The sequence below is a fragment of the Salmo salar genome, chromosome 03 (assembly GCF_965601325.2).
Source record: "Salmo salar chromosome 03, fSalSal1, whole genome shotgun sequence".
In the NCBI taxonomy this organism is placed as follows: domain Eukaryota; kingdom Metazoa; phylum Chordata; class Actinopteri; order Salmoniformes; family Salmonidae; genus Salmo; species Salmo salar.
The window spans coordinates 61331539-61352014 of record NC_138293.1 but is presented as its reverse complement, the minus strand read 5'-3'; the positions used below and the strand labels follow the sequence as shown (position 1 = coordinate 61352014).

The following is a 20476-nucleotide window of genomic DNA, read 5'->3' as shown; positions in this document are numbered from 1 at the left end:
TCTTTCAACCCTGTCAGGGGGCTGGTCAGAGCTATTACATTTTTATATTTATCCATTAAAAGCAAAGGGGTCGAGTCTCTGGGGAAACAATTATCTTTATGACATTTCCTCTCTGCTGTGTCCAGGCAAATGTTATGTGCAATTTATGACACCACCTATTTCAATATGAACAATTCACTTGTCTCGATCATTGGCACCATTACTGCTGAATAATTACAGTCAAATCTCTGTACACTGACTGGCCTCACACCGTTCTCTTTTTTGACGCCTGCGGCCTCTTGCTGATGACGTTTTATTTAGGGGACGAAAGTTAGCTAGAATCGATAGCTAGCTACAACGCTTCAAAATGTATATATTAATGTTTTACGCATTGTAGCTTTGGTTTAAAGTCCCAATCCCGCGTAGACTTCAAGTATCGTTTCGATCATTTGCAGTGAAATGTTGGTGACGTTAACTAATTGAATTAATCTAATCATTTACAGAGATAGCTTGTAGGAAATGATTAGCTAGCGAGCTTGTTTTGTTGCTAGCAAGAGTAATGGGAACAACAATGGGAAAAGGGGATACCTAGCCAGTTGCACAACAATGTATTGAAATGTGTCTTCCGCATAATATGGTAGTAATGTAACTAGTTAGTGATCCAGCTTAGCTAGCTATGCTGACATTGTTTTTTGAGTTGCCAAGATAGCTGTAGTTTTAGGGTAATTAGCTAATATGATTGTTCTTAGTAAAATTCATATTACTCAGTGTGTATCTCTGGTTGACGCTCCAAGTGAGAGAGGCTTCGAGATGTTGTGGTCATATCAGTTATCAGAGAGGAAGAAATAAAGCAATAACTTACACTAGAAAATCTTTGACAATACCCAGTGTTGGTGTTTTTTTAAATAGACTAGCTACATACCGTCCTATAGAGCTCTAACCTGTGGTTGGTGTCTAAAGTCACAGAGACAGCCAGGTAGAGCTGTGCAAAGATGGATGTCCAGTTGTCTATCAGCTTCCTGAGGGACAGACTGGGTGGGGCCATTGAGGAGGCAGTGCGTACAGCAGTGGAGTCTGTGCTGTGTGAGACTGTGCGTCTGTTAACCGGGCTCCAAGGGGACCAGCAGCATGGACTTTCTTCAGTGACCCTGAGGGACCAGGACACCCTGGGACTGAAGCAGAGGTTAGAGGCCCCCAGCGGGGGTGACTGGAGGGTGCAGGCTGGGTCTTCAGGGGCATTCTGTAACACAGGACCGAGGGGTAGTGGTGGGTGCAGCAACACTAAGAATCCAATGGGTCAGACTACTTGCTCAACCTCCCAAGCATCACAAAGGACCACTGTGGAGCCCCAACCCCAAGAGGTGGTGGAGGACTGTGCTGGACTGCCTGACCCGTTTGACCTTGTGTCGGCTGGGCCAGTGATGGTGGACTTTGAGGAGGGTCAGGGCATGGGGATCCCAGAGGAGTGGGAGCTGATGAACAGAGTGTACAAGACAGAGCACAATGAAGACATGGCCCTTATTGACGGGGGCGGTAGCACTCAATGTAAGTCCTGACTCAATGTAGTGAAAGATGGTTGTGATGTAGTTTCACAGAGAAAAGGCAGCTTTAGTGAGAGCCTCTCTTGATGTCTTGACTTGCAGTATTTTCATGTAGCCTCGCAAGCTGCCTGATATCGCAAGCTTATATGAATGGTATATCCGTACAATGAACCATTCATGTAAGCTTGCGAGATCTGGCGGCTTGCTAGGCTACCTCTCCTCATTGTCTCCTCTCTGCTAATGTTCAGTTGCAGATGACCACAGGCTGCATGAAGGAGACCAGAGGACTGTGGCTGTGCCCCTGGAAGGAGAGATGGCTGCCAAGCCCCAGGACACATTGCACCCCTGTTTCAGCCCAGCCAACATCAAAACAGAGCGACCTGAGATAGAGAGATGCTGCATGGCTGAGGAGGCCCTTGCTCTGCCTTTGCCTCATCCTGCCAATGTGAGTAAAGCACATCTACTCAGTCTTCAAACGCCGACCTCGCAATCTCATAAACAATATTAGGCACTAAATGTTCACTGACATAATGTGCGCCTCAGTCCTTATCTAAACCTGTCATTCTCAGAGTGGTGTGGAGGCCGGTGACTTTGGGCAGGAGCAGGTGGAGGCTGGTCCACAGGACTTTGTAGGTCGCCTGCGCCTGTGGCTGGAGCAGCTATGTCCTGAGGTGGTCCGGGAGTACGAGAGGGAGGGCTGTCTGTGTGAGCTGTCCCGCAGGAAGCTTATCAAGTTCTCTGTGTCCTTCATCGTGGAGGAGTTTGGATTGTGAGGAGCTGATTGTATGTGTATTTGGGCCGAGAAGGGACGTGACTGAGAGATTTTGCTCTTCTATTTAGACTCAATGTTTTGTGAGTGTTTCTGACGTTTAATCTCCTGTCCTTCTCTGCAGCTACCCTACCTCTGCTCAGAAGACCATGCTGGCAGAGCACATAGTGGAGCTCTTCCCAGGACTCAGGCTCTGTGCACCCTCTGCTGGCATCAATGGCATAGTGAGTTAGTAAATTGATTAGCGGTGTAAGATTCACATAATTCTCAGTTACTGAGTAGACGATTATGTCTTATCATTTTTTCTCCTTGTGTAGGAACACTTGTACGACCCTTTGTCCCGTACGGGTTACATTGAGACGCGCCTGCGCAACTCTCGACGCACCCTTGAAGACCACAAGAAGAAGTATGTGCTGAAGAGGCGTCGGCCAGAGCCAGGCCTAGCGGACCCTCCTGGACCTAGATCGGGGCCTGGGCTCCTGGAGAGACAGTCCAGCGAGGAGACCCAGAGGTGGATGGAGCTGATGAAGAGAACCAGGCCCCTGACCAGGAACCTGCCTGCCATCCACAGTGCTATGGACCTCACATTCAACGCACGCAGGAGATGGATCAGCAACACACGGCCTAGTATGAGGGCTGTGCTGGCTGAGTACCCACGTTTTCTTGACGTTCCCGCCACGGTGAGTCCAGTCTTCATGGAGAAAGCTACGAATGCTCTCTAGACTAGAAAGGCCACAGATAAACTTGTATTAGGGTCATTCCATGTCATTTTAGCCAGATATGACACCCACCATCTCAAATTGTTATGAAATTGTTTCTGAAGTTAGAAACAGATAAGATCAGCATTCCTGCAAAATTATTTTAATGAAGTATAATTAGATTTCTGAGAAATTAAGCTAACTGATTGCACCCAAAATGGCCTTTTTTTTATTTATTTATAGGATTCATATAATATTCCATAAATATAGTACCTAACATCCAATTTGAACCAAACTTTGTTCTAACAATGAGTAAGATATTGTGTGAGGAATCAAAGTGGTCAAAAGCCACTCACTGACCCCCCCCCCCCCCCTCCCCCACACCAATCCCAGCCCAACAAAGAGTATACAGTATCAGTTCTCTATGTCTGACGAGTAGTATGGAGCTGCTGCTCAGAGAATTGTTTCTTCATCCTATGTAATCTGCCGTCAATCCTACATCCCGATATTACCAGGTTTGACCACTAGAAGGTGCTGTTCCTGCTATTAGATGATAACCCCCCCTTCAATGTTAAAGGGATAGTTCACCCCAATTACAAAATTACACATTGGTTTCATTACCCTGTAAGCAGTCTATAGACAAGGTATGACATCAGCCAATTGTTTGGTTTTGTTTACCTGGCAAATGTTTAAAATGCAAACGTTTCAGCATCGGTGGCACAAATCCAATGCGAGTCAGTGGTTCCTATTTTAGCATTTTTGCATTTCATATCCAAATCATCTACAGGTAACTGCCAAAATAAAGGAAATACCAACATAAAGCGTCTTAATAGGGTGACCAGAACAGCTTCGGTCAGTGTCGCGCGCATGGCGCAATTCGTGACAATAAAATTCTAAATATTCCATTACCGTACTTCGAAGCATGTCAACCGCTGTTTAAAATCAATTTTTACGCCATTTTTCTCGTAGAAAAGCGATAATATTCCGACAGGGAATCTCCTTTTCGGCAAACAGAGGAAAAAATCACAAAGGCGGGGGCGGTCGGGTCACGCGCATAAGCCCAGAGTCCCTTGATCGGCCACTTGAGAAAGGCGATAATGTGTTTCAGCCTGGGGCTGGAATGACGACATTCTGTTTTTTCCCGGGCTCTGAGAGCCTATGGAAGACGTGGGAAGTGTCACGTTAGAGCAGAGATCCTTAGTAAAAGATAGAGATGGAAAAGAAGTTCAAGAAATGGTCAGACAGGCCACTTCCTGTAAAGGAATCTCTCAGGTTTTGACCTGCCATTTGAGTTCTGTTATACTCAGACACCATTCAAACAGTTTTAGAAACTTTAGGGTGTTTTCTATCCATATGTAATAAGTATATGCATATTCTAGTTACTGGGTAGGAGTGGTAACCAGATTAAATCGGGTATGTTTTTTATCCAGCCGTGTCAATACTGCCCCCTAGCCCTAACAGGTTAACAATTTTTTTTGGTTACTACATGATTCCATATGTGTTATTTCATAGTTAAGTCTTCACCATTATTCTACAATGTAGAAAATAGTAAAAAGAAAGTCAAACCCTTGAGTGAGTAGGTGTTTCCAAACTTTTGACTGGTACTGTATATTCACTGAGTTTCTCATTGACAATGCAAATACTTGCATAAAACTAACATCTTGTATGAATTTTCTGTGTGGGGAAATTATACTGTATTTTGTACTTTAGGATACCTGTTCAGTTTTTGCTCAATTTCTTTAGTATTTAACTTGCTCATGATACTGTTGTGGTTTACTTTTTTTAAATAAAAAAAGATCTGTTTCACTGTCCAATATTTTAATATGTGAAATACTGGTGAGGTATCATTTTCTGTCCTGTCAACACATTTAAGTAATGCATGACTAAGTGATATGTTCTTTGTGAAGTCTATGTTCAATCGGTGGCAGCAGTCTAATATGGCCTCGTTTGAACCTGCCTATGGGCCATCACTTCACCAGGTGAAGCCAGTGAGGGAGGAGTGCCCAGCTCAAATCGAACAACAATCTGCGCCACTCCCTTATGTTGTCAACAAGGCAGCATAATCCGTCGTTCAGAAACATCTCTCTTTTCCATAAAATATATGTTCAAATTTTCAAACTAGTTTCATGTGGAAGGCAGATACGTTGTCAAAAGCAATCACTTTTGCAATTGAAAACAGAATCCTACTCATTACTCCACGTGCTGACCTACGTCACTTTTGTTTTGAGCCTGTTTTGAGCCGATTTATATTGAACAGAAATATAAACGCAACATGTGCACTGTTGGTTTCATGAGCTGAATTTTTCCATATGCACAAAAAGCTTCACAAATTTTGTGCGCAAATTTGTTTACATCCTTGTTAGTGAACATCTGGCCTCTGGGGTCTGAGACCAGCCACCGGGACAACTAATGAAACAGGAGTATTTACGTCTGTAATAAATCCCTTTTGTGGGGGGAAACTAATTCTGATTGGCTGGGCCTGGTTCCCAAGTGGGTGGTTCTATGCCCTCCCAGGCCCACCCATGCCTGCACCCCTGGCCAGTCATGTGAAATCTGTAGATTAGGGCCTGATGAATTTATTTCAATTGACTAATTTCCCTATATGAACTGTAACGCAGTAAAATCTTTGAAATAGTTGTGTTTATATTTTTGTTCAGTATATAACTATTTTCCTAACCTCAACCTAATCATCACAACCTGCTACGTGAATTCTCCTAACCTGCTGCGAAAAGTCAAATCTGACGTTAATTCGACTAAAACGGAGTTTTACGTGCAGCCGGCTAATGCCTGAGAGGCAGCTTGCTTCCAAAACGAACGCAATCACTTTTCACCCGGTGGAAACTACGCGCGTTGAGCCCGGGTCAGTTTAATAGAATCCTCATTATACCGCCTGGGCGAATCAGCTGTGGGCGTCGTTTTTACACTATTTAGTAATCCTTATGTTCTTTGGCTGAAAACGACGGAGATACGACCACAAACACTTGAATTAAACACGTGCTGTCTGTCATGCGTGGAAGGGTTCCAAGTGGCTCTGAACCACTGCAGACCTTGTTCGCACGCGGAAGTGTCCACTTCGAAAAGTGAGAAGGTGCCCTGATTAATATTCGCAAAATGTGGATCATTGTAGCAATCATTTGTGCGGCTCTAGCTACATTCCTATACAAATATGTGTTCCGTACATCCGGACCAAATCCTTTCGATATCGACACTCGTGCGCCGCTTAAACCACTGGTCACCCAAAAGAAGGAGAAAAACAAAGTTCTGAAGCAGGGTGAGTCTCTTGGACACAAGGCTTGACCGATCACCAATGCATGCACGAAATATAGTTTCCTAGGAATATGTGCGCAAATAGATATACATTCTGTAAATATTTTTTGGCAGTCACCCTTGTCCTGTGTGTGTTTCGAAAGTTATATCTTGTTGCATAATTAAATTGTTCTGTCGTTCACATGTATCGCAAGAGCATTAGTATTCATTTGAAGTAGGAAAGCAGGTCAGGCAACTATTTCGTCTGTTAGAACCGTTGACATAACGTTTTACAATATCCTATGGCTCCACTGATTGTCAACGACGGTAGTGCGTCACAAGTTGGCCAAAGCTGCTGTACTGCACTCGTGACTAAACTCATTGTTGAAATGAAATTCACCCCGCACTATATCATGTTTATAGCTGCTACTCAAACACTTGTTTCAGTACAACTAGCTAGGGTTTCATCCAATTTAGGACAGATTTTCATTCGAATATTCAAAAATCTGTATAAAACCACCAGACATGTGTTTCCATCACACGGACTTTTTGCGGATAAAACGCTGTGCGTAATTAATCAGTGCACATAATTAATTTATCGCATAATTAATTTTACCGACACAAAAAGATCACACCATGTCGAACGGACAAATTATGTTTACATGTATGCCTATATAATTGTACTGCATTTTAACGTTTCCATGAAAATGCGGTCGAAACTTTTTTTCATGGGTCAGGTAATTCATCCGCATGAAATGGTTAGATGGAAACGTGGTTATTGGCTGTCTGCACACTCCATGGGATAATATTTCTGCAACACATCGTTATTTGTTTCATGTAAGAAGATTTAACTGACAATATCTGTGTTAATTGTATGTTTTTATTACTCTTCACTACCAGGTTTCTTGGCTAGTAAAGTACCTGAGAAACTAGATGCCATTGTCATTGGCAGTGGAATTGGTGGTCTTGGGGTGGCGGTGCTGCTTGCTAAGGTTGGAAAGCGGGTCCTGGTTCTGGAGCAACATGATCGGGCTGGAGGCTGCTGCCACACCTTTACAGAGAAAGGCTTTGAGTTTGACGTGGGTGAGAAGGCTCTTATCAGTTGACCTTTCCTTACCTAGAAGGCAGCTATCAGTTTACCTTTCCTTAAAAATGTGGTAGATACCTTCCTTTACTCAGAGGTGGTAGTGGCGATGAACCTAGTCTATTTCTGTTGTTGACCTTAACCAGGGATGGGCAACTTTGATGGTTGTGGGGTTCTGCATAGTGGCTTGTGGTTCCGCATACCTACATCAGATACCGACACATGCAGACAGAGCCGGCCCTAGCCTTTTGAGGGCCCTAAGTAAAATGTACCTACACATTTTAGAGCCCTCCCCCCTCTTGACAGTGAAATGAGAAAAAATTACATTTTCCTGCAGTTCTACACATTTTGCCATGGGGCGTAGAGAAAAATGGCACCTTATGTATTGTACTATTCCAACTCTCAACAGTAAGTTGAGACCCCGAATGAGTTCCTAAAAAAAAAAAAAAAAAATGAACGCATGTCCTGGGCTGACCCTAGCCTGATTTTGTCTCAACAACTAAGTGTGAAACACTGTAAATGCAAACTATGTATCAATAATACTGCCTTAAAAGCCCCATGTGATGTGAGCTGGACATCCTAAATATATAAGACAATCTAATAATAAAATACATCTATCAATCATGCCTCCACCTCAGGTATCCACTACATCGGGGACCTGTTGGAACATAAGCCCTTCCGCTGCATGCTTGACCAGCTTACCAATGGTCAGCTGCAGTGGGAGCCCCTGGACAACCCGTTTGACCAGGTGGTGTTGGGCCCTCCTGGAAACAGGCGCACCTACCCCATCTACAGTGGCAGGGACCGTTTCCCCGACGAGCTGAAGAAGTTCTTTCCTGGGGAGGAGGCGGCCATCGATGAGTACATGAGGCTGGTCAAGGTATGGTGCTGTTACATGATGTCATCAAATAACTTCATACCGTAGACATCAGTTGACAAGTGTTTGAATGGAGCAGTAAAGGTGATTGTTTGGTATTTGATGTTTAAGGTCAATTAAGTAATCAGCTTTGCAAGATGAGTAGACTACTATGCTGCTGGTTGTGCTAATGTTGCTGCTGTTATTGGAAATTGTGGTTTATGCTGACTGAGCTCAACCTTTTCCCTACTTATTTCAGGGATAGGTTGGGCTCTATGCCAAATGCAGGGAATTGTGAGATTGCACTTTGGCAAAGAGGAGCTACCATGTGGGGACTGGTCTGTTATCGTTGTCATCTGTGTTGAGGGCCAGGGTTGTGGAGTCAGAGTGGAGTCAAGAGTGTGCATAGCTGTCATTATAGCAAAGGGTGGCTACTTTGAAGAATGTCAAACATAAAATATATTTGGCTGATGGCGCCAGACAGGAAGGCTGCCGTCTTATCGGCTCTTAACCAACCATGCTATATTGTTTGTTTTTTGCGTTGTTCGTAACTTGTTTTGTACATAATGTTGCTGCTACTGTCTCTTATGACCGAAAAGAGCTGGACATCAGAACTGCGATTGCTCGCCTCAAACTGGATGAAGAGTTCTTCTTCAATGAGTCGGATGGGAGGGATATAATACAGACTCCCGGCCAGGCCCAGATCCCCGTTATTCGCTGGAGAAGGAAACGGAGACTTCGCAGAAAGAGATCAGGGTGCCTTGTGAGCATCAGGGGGCGAGTGGCTAATCTGCCCTTGCCTTCCATCCTGCTAGCTAACGTTCAATCGCTGGAAAATAAATGGGATGAGCTGAAAGCACGTTTATCCTACCAACGGGCAGGACGACGACATTAAGAACATACAGCTGGCTGGTTATACACTATCGGCAGGACGGAACAGCAGCCTCTGGTAAGACATGGGGCCGGGGCCTACGCATTTATGTGAACAACGGCTGGTGCACGATAGCTAAGGAAGTCTCAAGGTTTTGCTCACCTGAGGTAGAGTATCTCATGATAAGCTGTAGACCACACGATCTACCTATAGTGTTCATCTGCATTTTTTGTAGCTGTCTACATGCCACCACAGACCGGTGCTGGCACTAAAACCACACTCAATGAGCTGTATACCGCTATAAGCAAACAAGAAAACACTCACCCAGCGGCGGCGCTCCTACACACAGAGACGCGTACAAAGCTCTCCCTCGCCATCCATTTGGCAAATCTGACCATAATTCTATCCACCTGATTCCTGCTTACAAGCAAAAATTAAAGCAGGAAGCACCAGTGACTCAGTCTATTTAAAAAGTGGTCAGATGAAGCAGATGCTAAACTACTGGACTGTTTTGCTTGCACAGACTGGAATATATTCCAGAATTCTTCCGATGGCATTGAGTACACCATCAGTCACTGGCTTCATCAATAAGTGCATTGAGGACGTCATCCCCACAGTGACTGTACGTACATACTCCAACCAGAAGCCTTGGATTACAGGCAACATCCGGACAGAACTAAAGGGTAGAGCTGCCACTTTCAAGGAGCGGGACTCTAACCCGGAAGCTTATAAGGAATCCTGCTATGCCCTCCGACGAACCATCAAACAGGCAAAGTGTCAATACAGGACTAAGATCGAATCATACAACACCGGCTCGTCGGATGTGGCAGGGCCTGCAAACTATTAGACTACAGAGGTAAGCACAGCTGAGAGCTACCCAGTGACAGGAGCCTACCAGATGAGCTAAATAACTTCTATGCTCGCTTCAAGGAAAGTAACACTGAAACATGCATGAGAGCACGAGCTGTACCGGAAGACTGTGTGATCACTCTCTGTAGCCGATGTAAGACCTTTAAACAGGTCAACATTCACAAGGCCGCAGCGCCAGACTAATTACAAGGACGTGTACTCCGAGCATGCGCTGACCAACTGGCAAGTGTCTTGACTGACATTTTCAACCTCTCCCTATCTGTCTAATACATGTTTCAAGCAGACCATGATGGTCCTTGTATTCAAGAATACTAAGGTAACCTGCCTAAATGACCCATAGCACTCACGTCTGTAGCCATGAAATGCTTTGAAAGGCTGGTCATGGCTCACATTAACACCATTATCCCAGAAACCCTAGACCCACTCCAATTTGCATACCGCACCAACAGATCCACAGATGATGCAGTCTCTATTGCACTCTACACTGCCCTTTCCCACCTGGACAAAAGGAACACCTACGTGAGAATGCTATTCATTGACTACAGATCAGCGTTCAACACCATAGTGCCCTCAAAGCTCACCACTAAGCTAAGGACCCTGGGACAAAACACCTCCCTCTGTAACTGGATCCTGGACTTCCTGATGGGCCGCCCCCAGGTGGTAAGGGTAGGTAACAACACATCAACCATGCTGATCCTCAACACGGGGGCCCCTCAGGGGTGTGTGCTCAGTCCCCTCCTGTACTCCATGTTCACTCATGACTGCACAGCCAGGCACAACTCCAACACCATCATTAAGTTTGCTGATGATGCTAGAGTGGTAGGCCTGATCACTGACACCGATGAGACAGCCTATAGGGAGGAGGTCAGATACCTGACTCTGTGGTGCAAGGACAACAACCTCTCCCTCAATGTGATGAAGACAAAGGAGATGATTGTGGACTACAGGAAAAGGAGGACTGAGCACGCCCCCCATTCTGATCGACGGGGCTGTAGTTGAACAGATTGTGAGCTTCCAGTTCCTTGGCGTCCACATCACCAACAAAATAACATGGTCCAAGCATGAAGAGGGCATGACAAAACCTATTCCCCCTCAGGAGACTGAAAAGATTTGGCATGGGTCCTCAGATCCTCAAAGTTATACAGCTGGACCATCGAGAGCATCCTGACTGGTTGCATCACTGCCTGGTATGGCAACTGCTTGGCATCCAACCGCAAGGCACTACAGGGGGTAGTGCGTACGGCCCAGTACATCACCGGGGCCAAGCTTCCTGCCATCCAGGACCTTTATACCAGGCGGTGTCAGAGGAAGGCCATAAAAATTGTCAGACTCCACCCACCCCAGTCATGGACTGTTTTCTCTGCTACCGCACGGCAAGCGGTACTGGAGGGCCAAGTCTAGGTCCAAAAGGATCCTAAATAGCTTCTACCCCCAAGCCATAAGACTGCTGAATATCTAATCAAATGGCTTCTCAGACTATTTGCATTGCCCCCCCCCCCCCCCCTCCCACACTTTAATAACTGTACTTACATATACGTATTACCTCGACACCAGTGCCCCGCACATTAACAATGTACCGGTACCCCCTGTATATAGCCTTGCTATTGTTATTTACTGCGGCTTTTTAATCATTTGTAATCATCCTTTTTTTAAACTGCATTGTTGGTTAAGGGCTTGAAGGCTGTATTCGGTGCATGTGACAAATAACATTTGATTTGTTTAATCCTTTTTTTGCTTACTACATGATTCCATGTGTTATTTCATAGTTTTGATGTCTTCACTATTATTCTACAATGTAGAAAATAGTCAAAATAAAGAAAAACCCTTGAATGAGTAGGTGTCTAAACTTTTGACTGGTACTGTATGTATTCCATCTACAGAAAGCAGGACACAACATTTGGTTCCTGGGTCTGCTGAAGCTCATTCCTGTCCCCCTGGCCAAGTTCCTGGTGTACACAGGCCTGGCCAATCGTCTGTCATTCTTCTTCCGCATGGCGTCTCGCAGCGTGACAGAGGTGGTCAATGAGCTGACTAAGAACAATGACCTCAGGGCCATCTTCAGCTACATCTTTGGCACTTACGGTAGGGTAGACAGCTGTAGTTCCTGATAGTGGAGAGCATAACCACAGCCATCTCAAATGATAGACTGTGTTCCTATTCCCTATGTGGTTCACTAATTTGTGCTATTTGGGGGGGACACATGGACCAAATTAATTGCATCTCTTTTTGTAGTGCGTTTGGTTTTATAGGACTCCATTTTGTTGTGTAACTGCAGGTAACATGCCCAAGGATGCCAGCTTCTCCATGCACAGCCTGATGGTCTGCCACTACCTGACTGGCGCCTGGTACCCAATAGGAGGAGCCAGTGAGATCGCCTACCACATGATCCCTATCGTTGAGAAAGCCGGGGGGGCCGTGCTCGTCCGCGCCCCAGTCAACCGCATCCTGTTCAACGACAACAAGGAGGCTATTGGTGAATAGGATTGGTTGAAAGATGACTTGATTGATCACACAGATGGTCAGATTTGACCACCCCTGGTTCCCATGGTTTCAGGTGTGAGCGTGATAAAGGGTCAGGAGGAGATCCATGTACATGCTCCAATGGTCATCTCCAATGCCGGCATCTTCAACACCTACCAGCAGCTGCTGCCTAAGGAACTCCAGGCCATGCCAGGTGGGTGAGGGTATTAAGGTGTATGTTCAAGATGTCTGTTTAAAAAGACTGAATTGTTAGTTGACGCTTGTCTAGATAATGTTTCTTTGATCTTGTGATGCCTAATGATTAATGATGTAACAGTTCACCACTGGGCATCGGTCCCTGGTTCAAATGTTTAAGATATGGGTGCATCGAGACCCCAAACCGATCCAAATGTAGCATGCATCGGTCAGAAAATCGATTCAAATGTTACAAATTGTAGGTACAGTAATTTTATGGGGCTCAAATTACTTTCTTTCTACCTTCCGAAAATACCTCATCTTTTCTGACACTTGTTTCCTCTCCTTCAGTGTCAAACTAAGCGTGGAATTATGTTGACAGTCATTGATCTTGAAGTCATTTTGCATGCCTAACAACCCCAGGTAATGTCAGTTGCCTAGTTAAACTGCACGCTGTCCATAGCTTTGCGCACTGACCAGTGAGAGGTAGGCCTAATCATAGACCTATACATCACTTACACACACAGCTCCATCAGCTGCAGATTTGAATTTAAAATGAATGTGTTTATGCAACAAATGTTAGTGCACCGAACCGCATCGATTTGTTCCTCCTAATCAAACTAAAACTTAGCGTGTCGGAGCCCATGTGTCTTGATACGTATAGAATCTTCTTGAAAGGGAAAGATGCACATCCCTACTAATCATGAATGTTGTATGATCCTGTGATGCCCTTCAGCCATCCAGAAGCAGCTTGGTATGATGAAAAACGGGGCAGGAGGTCTGAGCATCTTCCTGGGCCTGACCGGAACCAAGGAGGACCTGGGCCTCAAAGCAAACAACTACTGGATCTTCACAGAGCACAACATGGATGAACTGTAGGTCCTTCCTCTGTTTGTTTAACCCGAAATGTTTGGCGTGTCCCCGTAGGCCCCACTGTCTAATGACTTGTCTATTTATTTTAATTTACACCTTATTTGGTCCTTATTAACATATATCTGATGTGTTGCATAGGCATACATTGTGTAATGTATTGTGGTTTGGACTTTGAGAGAAGTGTATTAATGTGACATTACATAGCCTACGGTACATGAGACTGTGATAGTGAGTATGTAGTCACGTATTCTGTATTTCACTACCTTTTACTGTGTGCATCAAAGATTGTGCTGTTACAGTAATCTGTTTGGTATAAACTAAAATGTGATGTTGTCAAAATAGACAGTATCAGTTCACACTCACCACTACACTAATTTCACATGTTTGGAACCTCAATAGATATTCGCACTGTTTAACAAGCACGGTCTACAGTGCATTCGGAAAGTATTCAGACCCCTTCACTTTTTCCACATTTTGTTACGTAACAGCCTTATTCTAAAATGTAAAATATTTTTTTCCCTCATCAATCTACACACAATACCCCATAATGACAAAGCGAAAAATGGTTTTTAGATTTTTTTGCAAAAGGATAAAAAAAAATAAAAAATTACACCATATTTACATAAGTATTGAGTCCCTTTGCTGTGACACTTGAAATTGAGCTCAGGTGCATCCTGTTTCCATTGATCATCTTTGTGATGTTTCTACAATTTGATTGGAGTCCACCTATAAGGTCCCACAGTTGACAATGCATGTCAGCGCAAAAACCAAGCCATGATTTCGAAGATATTGTCCGTAGAGCTCCGAGACAGTATTGTGTCAAGGCACAGTTCTGGGGAAGGGTACCAAAAAATGTCTGCAGCATTGAAGGTCCCCAAGAACACAGTGGCCTCCATCATTCTTAAATGGAAGAAGTTTAGAAACACCAAGACTCTTCGTAGAGCTGGCTGCTTGGCCAAACTGAGCAATTGGGGGGGGGGGGGGGGGGGGGCGGGGCCCAAAAACCTGATGGTCACTCTGACAGAGCTCCAGAGTTCCTCTGTGGAGTTTGGAGAACCTTTCAGAAACAACCGTCTCAGCAGCACTCCATCAATCAGGCTTTTTTTGGGTAGAGTGGCCAGACGGAAACCACTCCTCAGTAAAAGGCACATGACGGCCCGCTTGGAGTTTGCCAAAAGGCACCTAAAGGACTCTCAGACCATGAGACACAAGATTCTCTGGTCTGATTAAACTAAGATTGAACTCTTTGGCCTGAATGCCAAGTGTCACATCTGGAGGAAACCAGGCACTGCTCATCACCTGGCTAATACCATCCCTACGGTGAAGCATGGCGATGGCAGCATCATGCTGTGGGGACGTTATTCAGCGGCAGGGACTGGAAGACTAGTCAGGATCGAGGGAAAGATGAACGGAGCAAAGTACAAAGAGGTCCTTGATTTAAAAACCTGCTCAGGACCTCAGACTGGGGCGACGGTTCCCCTTACAACAGGACAACGACCCTAAGCGCACAGCCAAGACGACACAGGAGTGGCTTCAGGACAAGTCTCAATGTCCTTGAGTGGCCCAGCCAGAGCCCGACCTTGAACCCGATCAAACATCTCTGGAGAGACCTAAAAATAGCTGTGAAGCGACGCTCCCCATCCAACCTGACTGAGCTTGAGAGGATCTACAGAGAACAATGGGAGAAACTCTCCAAATACAGGTGTGCCAAGCTTGTGTCATACCCAAGAAGACTCGAGGCTGTAATAGCTGTCAAAGGTGCTTCCACAAAGTACTGATTTTAAAGGGTCTCAATACTATGTAAAAGATATATATATATATATACTGCTCAAAAAAATAAAGGGAACACTTAAACAACACAATGTAACTCCAAGGCAATCACACTTCTGTGAAATCAAACTGTCCACTTAGGAAGCAACACTGATTGACAATAAATTTCACATGCTGTTGTGCAAATGGAATAGACAACAGGTGGAAATTATAGGCAATTAGCAAGACACCCCTAATAAAGGAGTGGTTCGGCAGGTGGTGACCACAGACCACTTTTCAGTTCTTATGCTTCCTGGCTGATGTTTTGGTCACTTTTGAATGCTGGCGGTGCTTTCACTCTAGTGGTAGCATGAGACGGAGTCTACAACCCACACAAGTGGCTCAGGTAGTGCAGCTCATCCAGGATGGCACATCAATGCGAGCTGTGGCAAGAAGGTTTGCTGTGTCTGTCAGCGTAGTGTCCAGAGCATGGAGGTGCTACCAGGAGACAGGCCAGTACATCAGGAGACGTGGAGGAGGCCGTAGGAGGGCAACAACCCAGCAGCAGGACCGCTACCTCCGCCTTTGTGCAAGGAGGAGCAGGAGGAGCACTGCCAGAGCCCTGCAAAATGACCTCCAGCAGGCCACAAATGTGCATGTGCCTGCTCAAACGGTCAGAAACAGACTCCATGAGGCCCGACGTCCACAGGTGGGGGTTGTGCTTACAGCCCAACACCGTGCAAGACGTTTGGCATTTGCCAGAGAACGCCAAGATTGGCAAATTCGCCACTGGCACCCTGTGCTCTTCACAGATGAAGCAGGTTCACACTGAGCACATGTGACAGACGTGACAGAGTCTGGAGACGCCGTGGAGAACGTTCTGCTGCCTGCAACATCCTCCAGCATGACCGGTTTGGCGGTGGGTCAGTCATGGTGTGGGGTGGCATTTCTTTGGGGGGCCGCACAGCCCTCCATGTGCTCGCCAGAGGTAGCCTGACTGCCATTAGGTACCGAGATGAGATCCTCAGACCCCTTGTGAGACCATATGCTGGTGCGGTTGGCCCTGGGTTCCTCCTAATGCAAGACAATGCTAGACCTCATGTGGCTGGAGTGTGTCAGCAGTTCCTGCAAAAGGAAGGTATTGACGCTATGGACTGGCCCGCCCGTTCCCCAGACCTGAATCCAATTGAGCACATCTGGGACATCATGTCTCGCTCCATCCACCAATGCCACGTTGCACCACAGACTGTCCAGGAGTTGGTGGATGCTTTAGTCCAGGTCTGGGAGGAGATCCCTCAGGAGACCATCCGCCACCTCATCAGGAGCATGCCCAGGCGTTGTAGGGAGGTCATACAGGCACGTGGAGGCCACACACACTACTGAGTCTCATTTTGACTTGTTTTAAGGACATTACATCAAAGTTGGATCAGCCTGTATTGTGGTTTTCCACCATTTTGAGTGTGACTCCAAATCCAGACCTCCATGGGTTGATAAATTGGATTTCCATTGATTATTTTTGTGATTTTGTTGTCAGCACATTCAACTATGTAAAGAAAAAAGTATTTAATAAGATTATTTCATTCAGATCTGGGATGTTATTTTAGTGTTCCCTTTTATTTTTTTTGAGCTGTGTGTGTATATGTGTATATGTATGTATGTATGTATTTTTATATATATTTTTATATATGACTACATTTGCAAACATAATGTTTTTGCTTTGTTATTATGGGGTATTGTGTGTAGATTGACGAGGGGAAAAAACAATTGAATACATTTTACAATAAGGCTGTAACGTAACAAATTGTGGAAGAAGTGAAGTGGTCTGAATACTTTCCAAATGCCCTGTATATGTGCATCAGAATCTGACAAGGGTGAAGTGTTCTTTACTGTAGTGTTAAAGAGCCTACAGTATCTTACTAAACCCATTATCTGGATGTTACAGGGTTGAGACCTATCTGAAGGGAAACAGGGAGGAGTCAGCGAAAAGTGTTCCCGTCCTCTTTGTGGCCTCTCCATCAGCCAAAGATCCCACCTGGGAGGAACGATCACCAGGTACAGAAACAAGACTGGTGTTAGCACTGATATTCACCATAATATATTATTTCATTATTTTTATCCTTGGAAATGAATCAGCCACTGACTGACTACTTATTTAAACCCGTGGCTCCTATAAGGAGTATAATCCATTGACTAATGTCCTACATCTTACTCGGTTCGGAGGCAAGTTTTTCCAGGTTGTACCAGTTGAGGCTGCCTGGACATCTCTCCTCCAGGTGTTTCTAGGTTGACCCTTTCTTTTCCCCTGAGGGTTGCCATGTTGGATGTTAGGCCTAGTTTTAGTTTTATTCCTGATGTGAGACTGTCTTTTGTTTTTGTGAAACGTTTTATTTACTTAATGGAAACACAGACAAGACAACAGTTGGAACAAAATACTAAAGACGACATGCAACAGGATTCAGTAGTTTTCTATTAGGTACCAGTTGGATGCACTGTCCAGGCTATCAAATGCCTTTTCAAAGTCTTAAGTTTGTAAGTGTTCCATTCTATTGACTCTCCAATGTTAATGCATTAGTGTTGCAATGTGTTCCTGAACCCAGCCTGCTGGTTGCTGATCTACACCATACCAAAACATTTTGTAATTTAGATTATTGGAAGTGCACACAACTACAATATCTGATGCCATCAGATTGAAGGCTGAACAGACATGTTTCGACCCCTTTTCTTTTCCCATTCTTCACAGGCAAGTGCACCCTGAGTCTGGTGAGCTTTGCTAACTATGAGTGGTTTGGGGAGTGGAAGGATGACAAGGTGACCAACAGAGGGACTGATTACAAGGAGCTGAAGCAGATATTCTGTGACTCGATTCTGGAGGTGGTGATGAGCGTCTTCCCCAAGATTACCAGGGACAAGGTAGAGCATTTAGCCCATTCATACTAAACTCTGGTAGACTGCTTTTTCCAGGAAACTAACATCTCTATGGAGGATGCACTAGTAAGCTGTAACATAGACACACTTCCTTTCAATTTTGACAAATGGTGTAACTTAATACCTTGATTGGAAACATACATCTCCCTTGTCTCTCTCGGTCTGTCTTTAGGTTGAGTTCATCGAGGCTGGAACACCCATAACAAACACACACTACATTGGAGCCCCAAAAGGGGAGATCTACGGAGCAGACCATGGCACCGCTCGTTTCAGCGCTGAGTGCAATGCTACCGTGAGGCCCCAGACACCCCTGAAAAACCTCTACCTCACAGGTCAGAAACTTATACGGCTAATAGAGTTCCAAGGACATATCATAGAGAAGCTATATGTCTGTTTTCGATAGGCTAACTAATGGCTTAGCATTTGGATAAGTCATACGTTTTGACTTCAGTATTAAAGGTCTATATTGGCTCTGGTTTCTACTGCGTGTTGATGTTCCTGTGTTTGTGTTCTGTGTACAGGTCAGGATGTGTTTGTGTGTGGCTTTGCTGGTGCACTGGCTGGGGCTCTCACCTGTGGTTCTGTCATCCTCAACCGTAACCTGCACCTGGATGCCATTGCTCTGGCCAAGAAGACCAAACGTGTCGACACTAAGAAGTTGAAGTAACACGCTACTCACCACCTCCCTCAACCCATTGTTGCTCCGGGTGAAGTTTCCCTTAAGTACAGGTCTAGGATCAACTTCCTCTCCCCCAATCCACATTAGTTGGGGAAAATGCCCAAGATCAGCGTCTAGGGGCAACTTCACCCAACTCACCAAAGCTACAATAACACAAGCCCAGGGACAGGCTTCAGTCTCTGGTCCTACAGTCAACACAGTGAAAATATGGTTACTGTGTGTTTGAGTGTGTAACTATTCTTATCAATGAGTGTAGAGAACTCTGCTCTCTCTCACTGTTAAGGGAAAACAAAATTGAAAGTTGAGGAATCTTTCAATCAAATGTATTTTGTAAAGCCCTTACATCAGCTGATGTCACAAAGTGCTGTACAGAAACCCAGCCTAAAACAGCATACAATGCCGGTGTAGCAGCACGGTGGCTAGGGAAAAACTCCCTAGGAAGAAACCTAGAGAGGAACCAAGCTATGAGGGGTGGCCAGTCCTCTTCTGGCTGTGCCTGGTGGAGATTTATTAAAAAACATGAGCTGGTGTACACCCAGAAAAATGTGTTTGTGTGGAGGTGCTGACTAACGGTGAATAAACTATCAAAAAAAGTCGCACACTCCATATATAAACTCCCAGCAATTTAATGGGTATTTACCAGTGTTTCGGCATCACTGTGCCTTCCTCGGGGTAGGAAGGCAAACTGTTAACAAAAACCAATAGTGTATGGCATAGTAAATATATTATGCTATTATCATATATAAATCAATATTATGCATCAAAATACATTGTTTCATTTCATATTTGTTACATGTAATCTTTTGGTTCAACTTTCATGTATAATAAGCCCCATCAACAGGGGGAACATATTAGGTGTACGCTAATAAGCTGTAGAAAGAATATTAATTTAAAAGACTTGTTCATAAAAGAAAGAATTGGTCAGGAGAAGGGCCTGAGAACAGTCAATATTCACACTTCTAGGTGTCAATGTTTTTAAATAGGATGTCCAGTAAGCCTCCCTTTGTAGTAGTAGGATCTCGATGTTACGTCCTCTCCTTGGTAGAGCAACATGCTCAATGCCTGTGCATTTTGAGGGAGGAGATTGGATGGTTAGCTTCAACAAAGTGGGCTGCTACTGGATAGTCAATGTTCTTACACCTGATCGAGCTGCGGCGGGGGGGGGGGGGAACCCATGGCTACTTCCTGAATTTGAAGGAAAAAGTCTGACTCAAAGACAAAGTAGTTATTGGATAATACCAGTTCAGTAAGTTGTGTGATGCAATCATTGGATGGAGCAAGGGCAGAGTCTCTCTGCTGAAGGAAGTGTTGCAGCGCCTGCAAGCCTCCAGTGTGTGGAATGTTAGTGTACAAGCTCTCCACATCAAAAGTGGCGAGCAGGGTGTCCTCTAGTATCCTTCCTAAGCCCTCTATCAATGAGATCATGTGACTAGTGTCTTTGACATAAGATGGGAGATTCTCACAGAAGAGATTATAACAGAACATTGCCAAGATGTTCATAGATGACCAGCAGGGTCAGATAATAATAATCACAGTGGTTGTAGAGGGTGCAACAGGTCAGCACCGCAGGAGTAAATGTCAGTTGGCTTTTCATAGCCGATCATTCAGAGTATCTCTACCGCACCTGCTGTCTCTAGAGAGTTGAAAACAGCAGGTCTGGGACAAGGTAGCACATCCAGTG

The 20476-nt window shown here is 44.9% G+C and overlaps 2 protein-coding genes across 2 annotated transcripts; both read left to right on the top strand.

The window, feature by feature from the left end:
• The first annotated feature begins 275 nt into the window (after window positions 1–275).
• On the top strand, window positions 276–3332 carry LOC106600792 (uncharacterized). The gene is made up of 5 exons (XM_082973649.1): window positions 276–1524; window positions 1769–1965; window positions 2090–2289; window positions 2414–2513; window positions 2607–3332. Exons 1-5 carry the CDS (start codon window positions 972–974, stop codon window positions 3009–3011), a joined length of 1455 nt encoding a protein of 484 aa, XP_082829775.1. The 5' UTR covers window positions 276–971; the 3' UTR covers window positions 3012–3332.
• A 2535-nt stretch (window positions 3333–5867) lies between these two features.
• Window positions 5868–19375, top strand: LOC106600793 (all-trans-retinol 13,14-reductase). Its single transcript, XM_014192460.3, has 11 exons — window positions 5868–6258; window positions 7134–7316; window positions 7956–8197; window positions 11795–11996; window positions 12190–12387; window positions 12469–12588; window positions 13306–13444; window positions 17134–17243; window positions 17932–18101; window positions 18289–18448; window positions 18638–19375. The coding sequence occupies exons 1-11, from the start codon at window positions 6099–6101 to the stop codon at window positions 18781–18783; spliced, it is 1830 nt and encodes a 609-aa protein (XP_014047935.1). The 5' UTR covers window positions 5868–6098; the 3' UTR covers window positions 18784–19375.
• The last annotated feature ends 1101 nt before the right edge of the window (window positions 19376–20476 follow it).

Excerpts from the sequence above, each read along its gene's own strand:
- LOC106600792 (XM_082973649.1), top strand. The coding sequence starts at position 972 with ATGGATGTCCAGTTGTCTATCAGCTTCCTGAGGGACAGACTGGGTGGG. Across the intron at positions 1,525-1,768 it reads CGGGGGCGGTAGCACTCAAT|TTGCAGATGACCACAGGCTG; the intron begins GTAAGTCCTGAC and ends GCTAATGTTCAG. Across the intron at positions 2,514-2,606 it reads CTGCTGGCATCAATGGCATA|GAACACTTGTACGACCCTTT; the intron begins GTGAGTTAGTAA and ends CTCCTTGTGTAG.
- LOC106600793 (XM_014192460.3), top strand. The coding sequence starts at position 6,099 with ATGTGGATCATTGTAGCAATCATTTGTGCGGCTCTAGCTACATTCCTA. Across the intron at positions 17,244-17,931 it reads CTGGGAGGAACGATCACCAG|GCAAGTGCACCCTGAGTCTG; the intron begins GTACAGAAACAA and ends CATTCTTCACAG. Across the intron at positions 18,102-18,288 it reads CCAAGATTACCAGGGACAAG|GTTGAGTTCATCGAGGCTGG; the intron begins GTAGAGCATTTA and ends GTCTGTCTTTAG.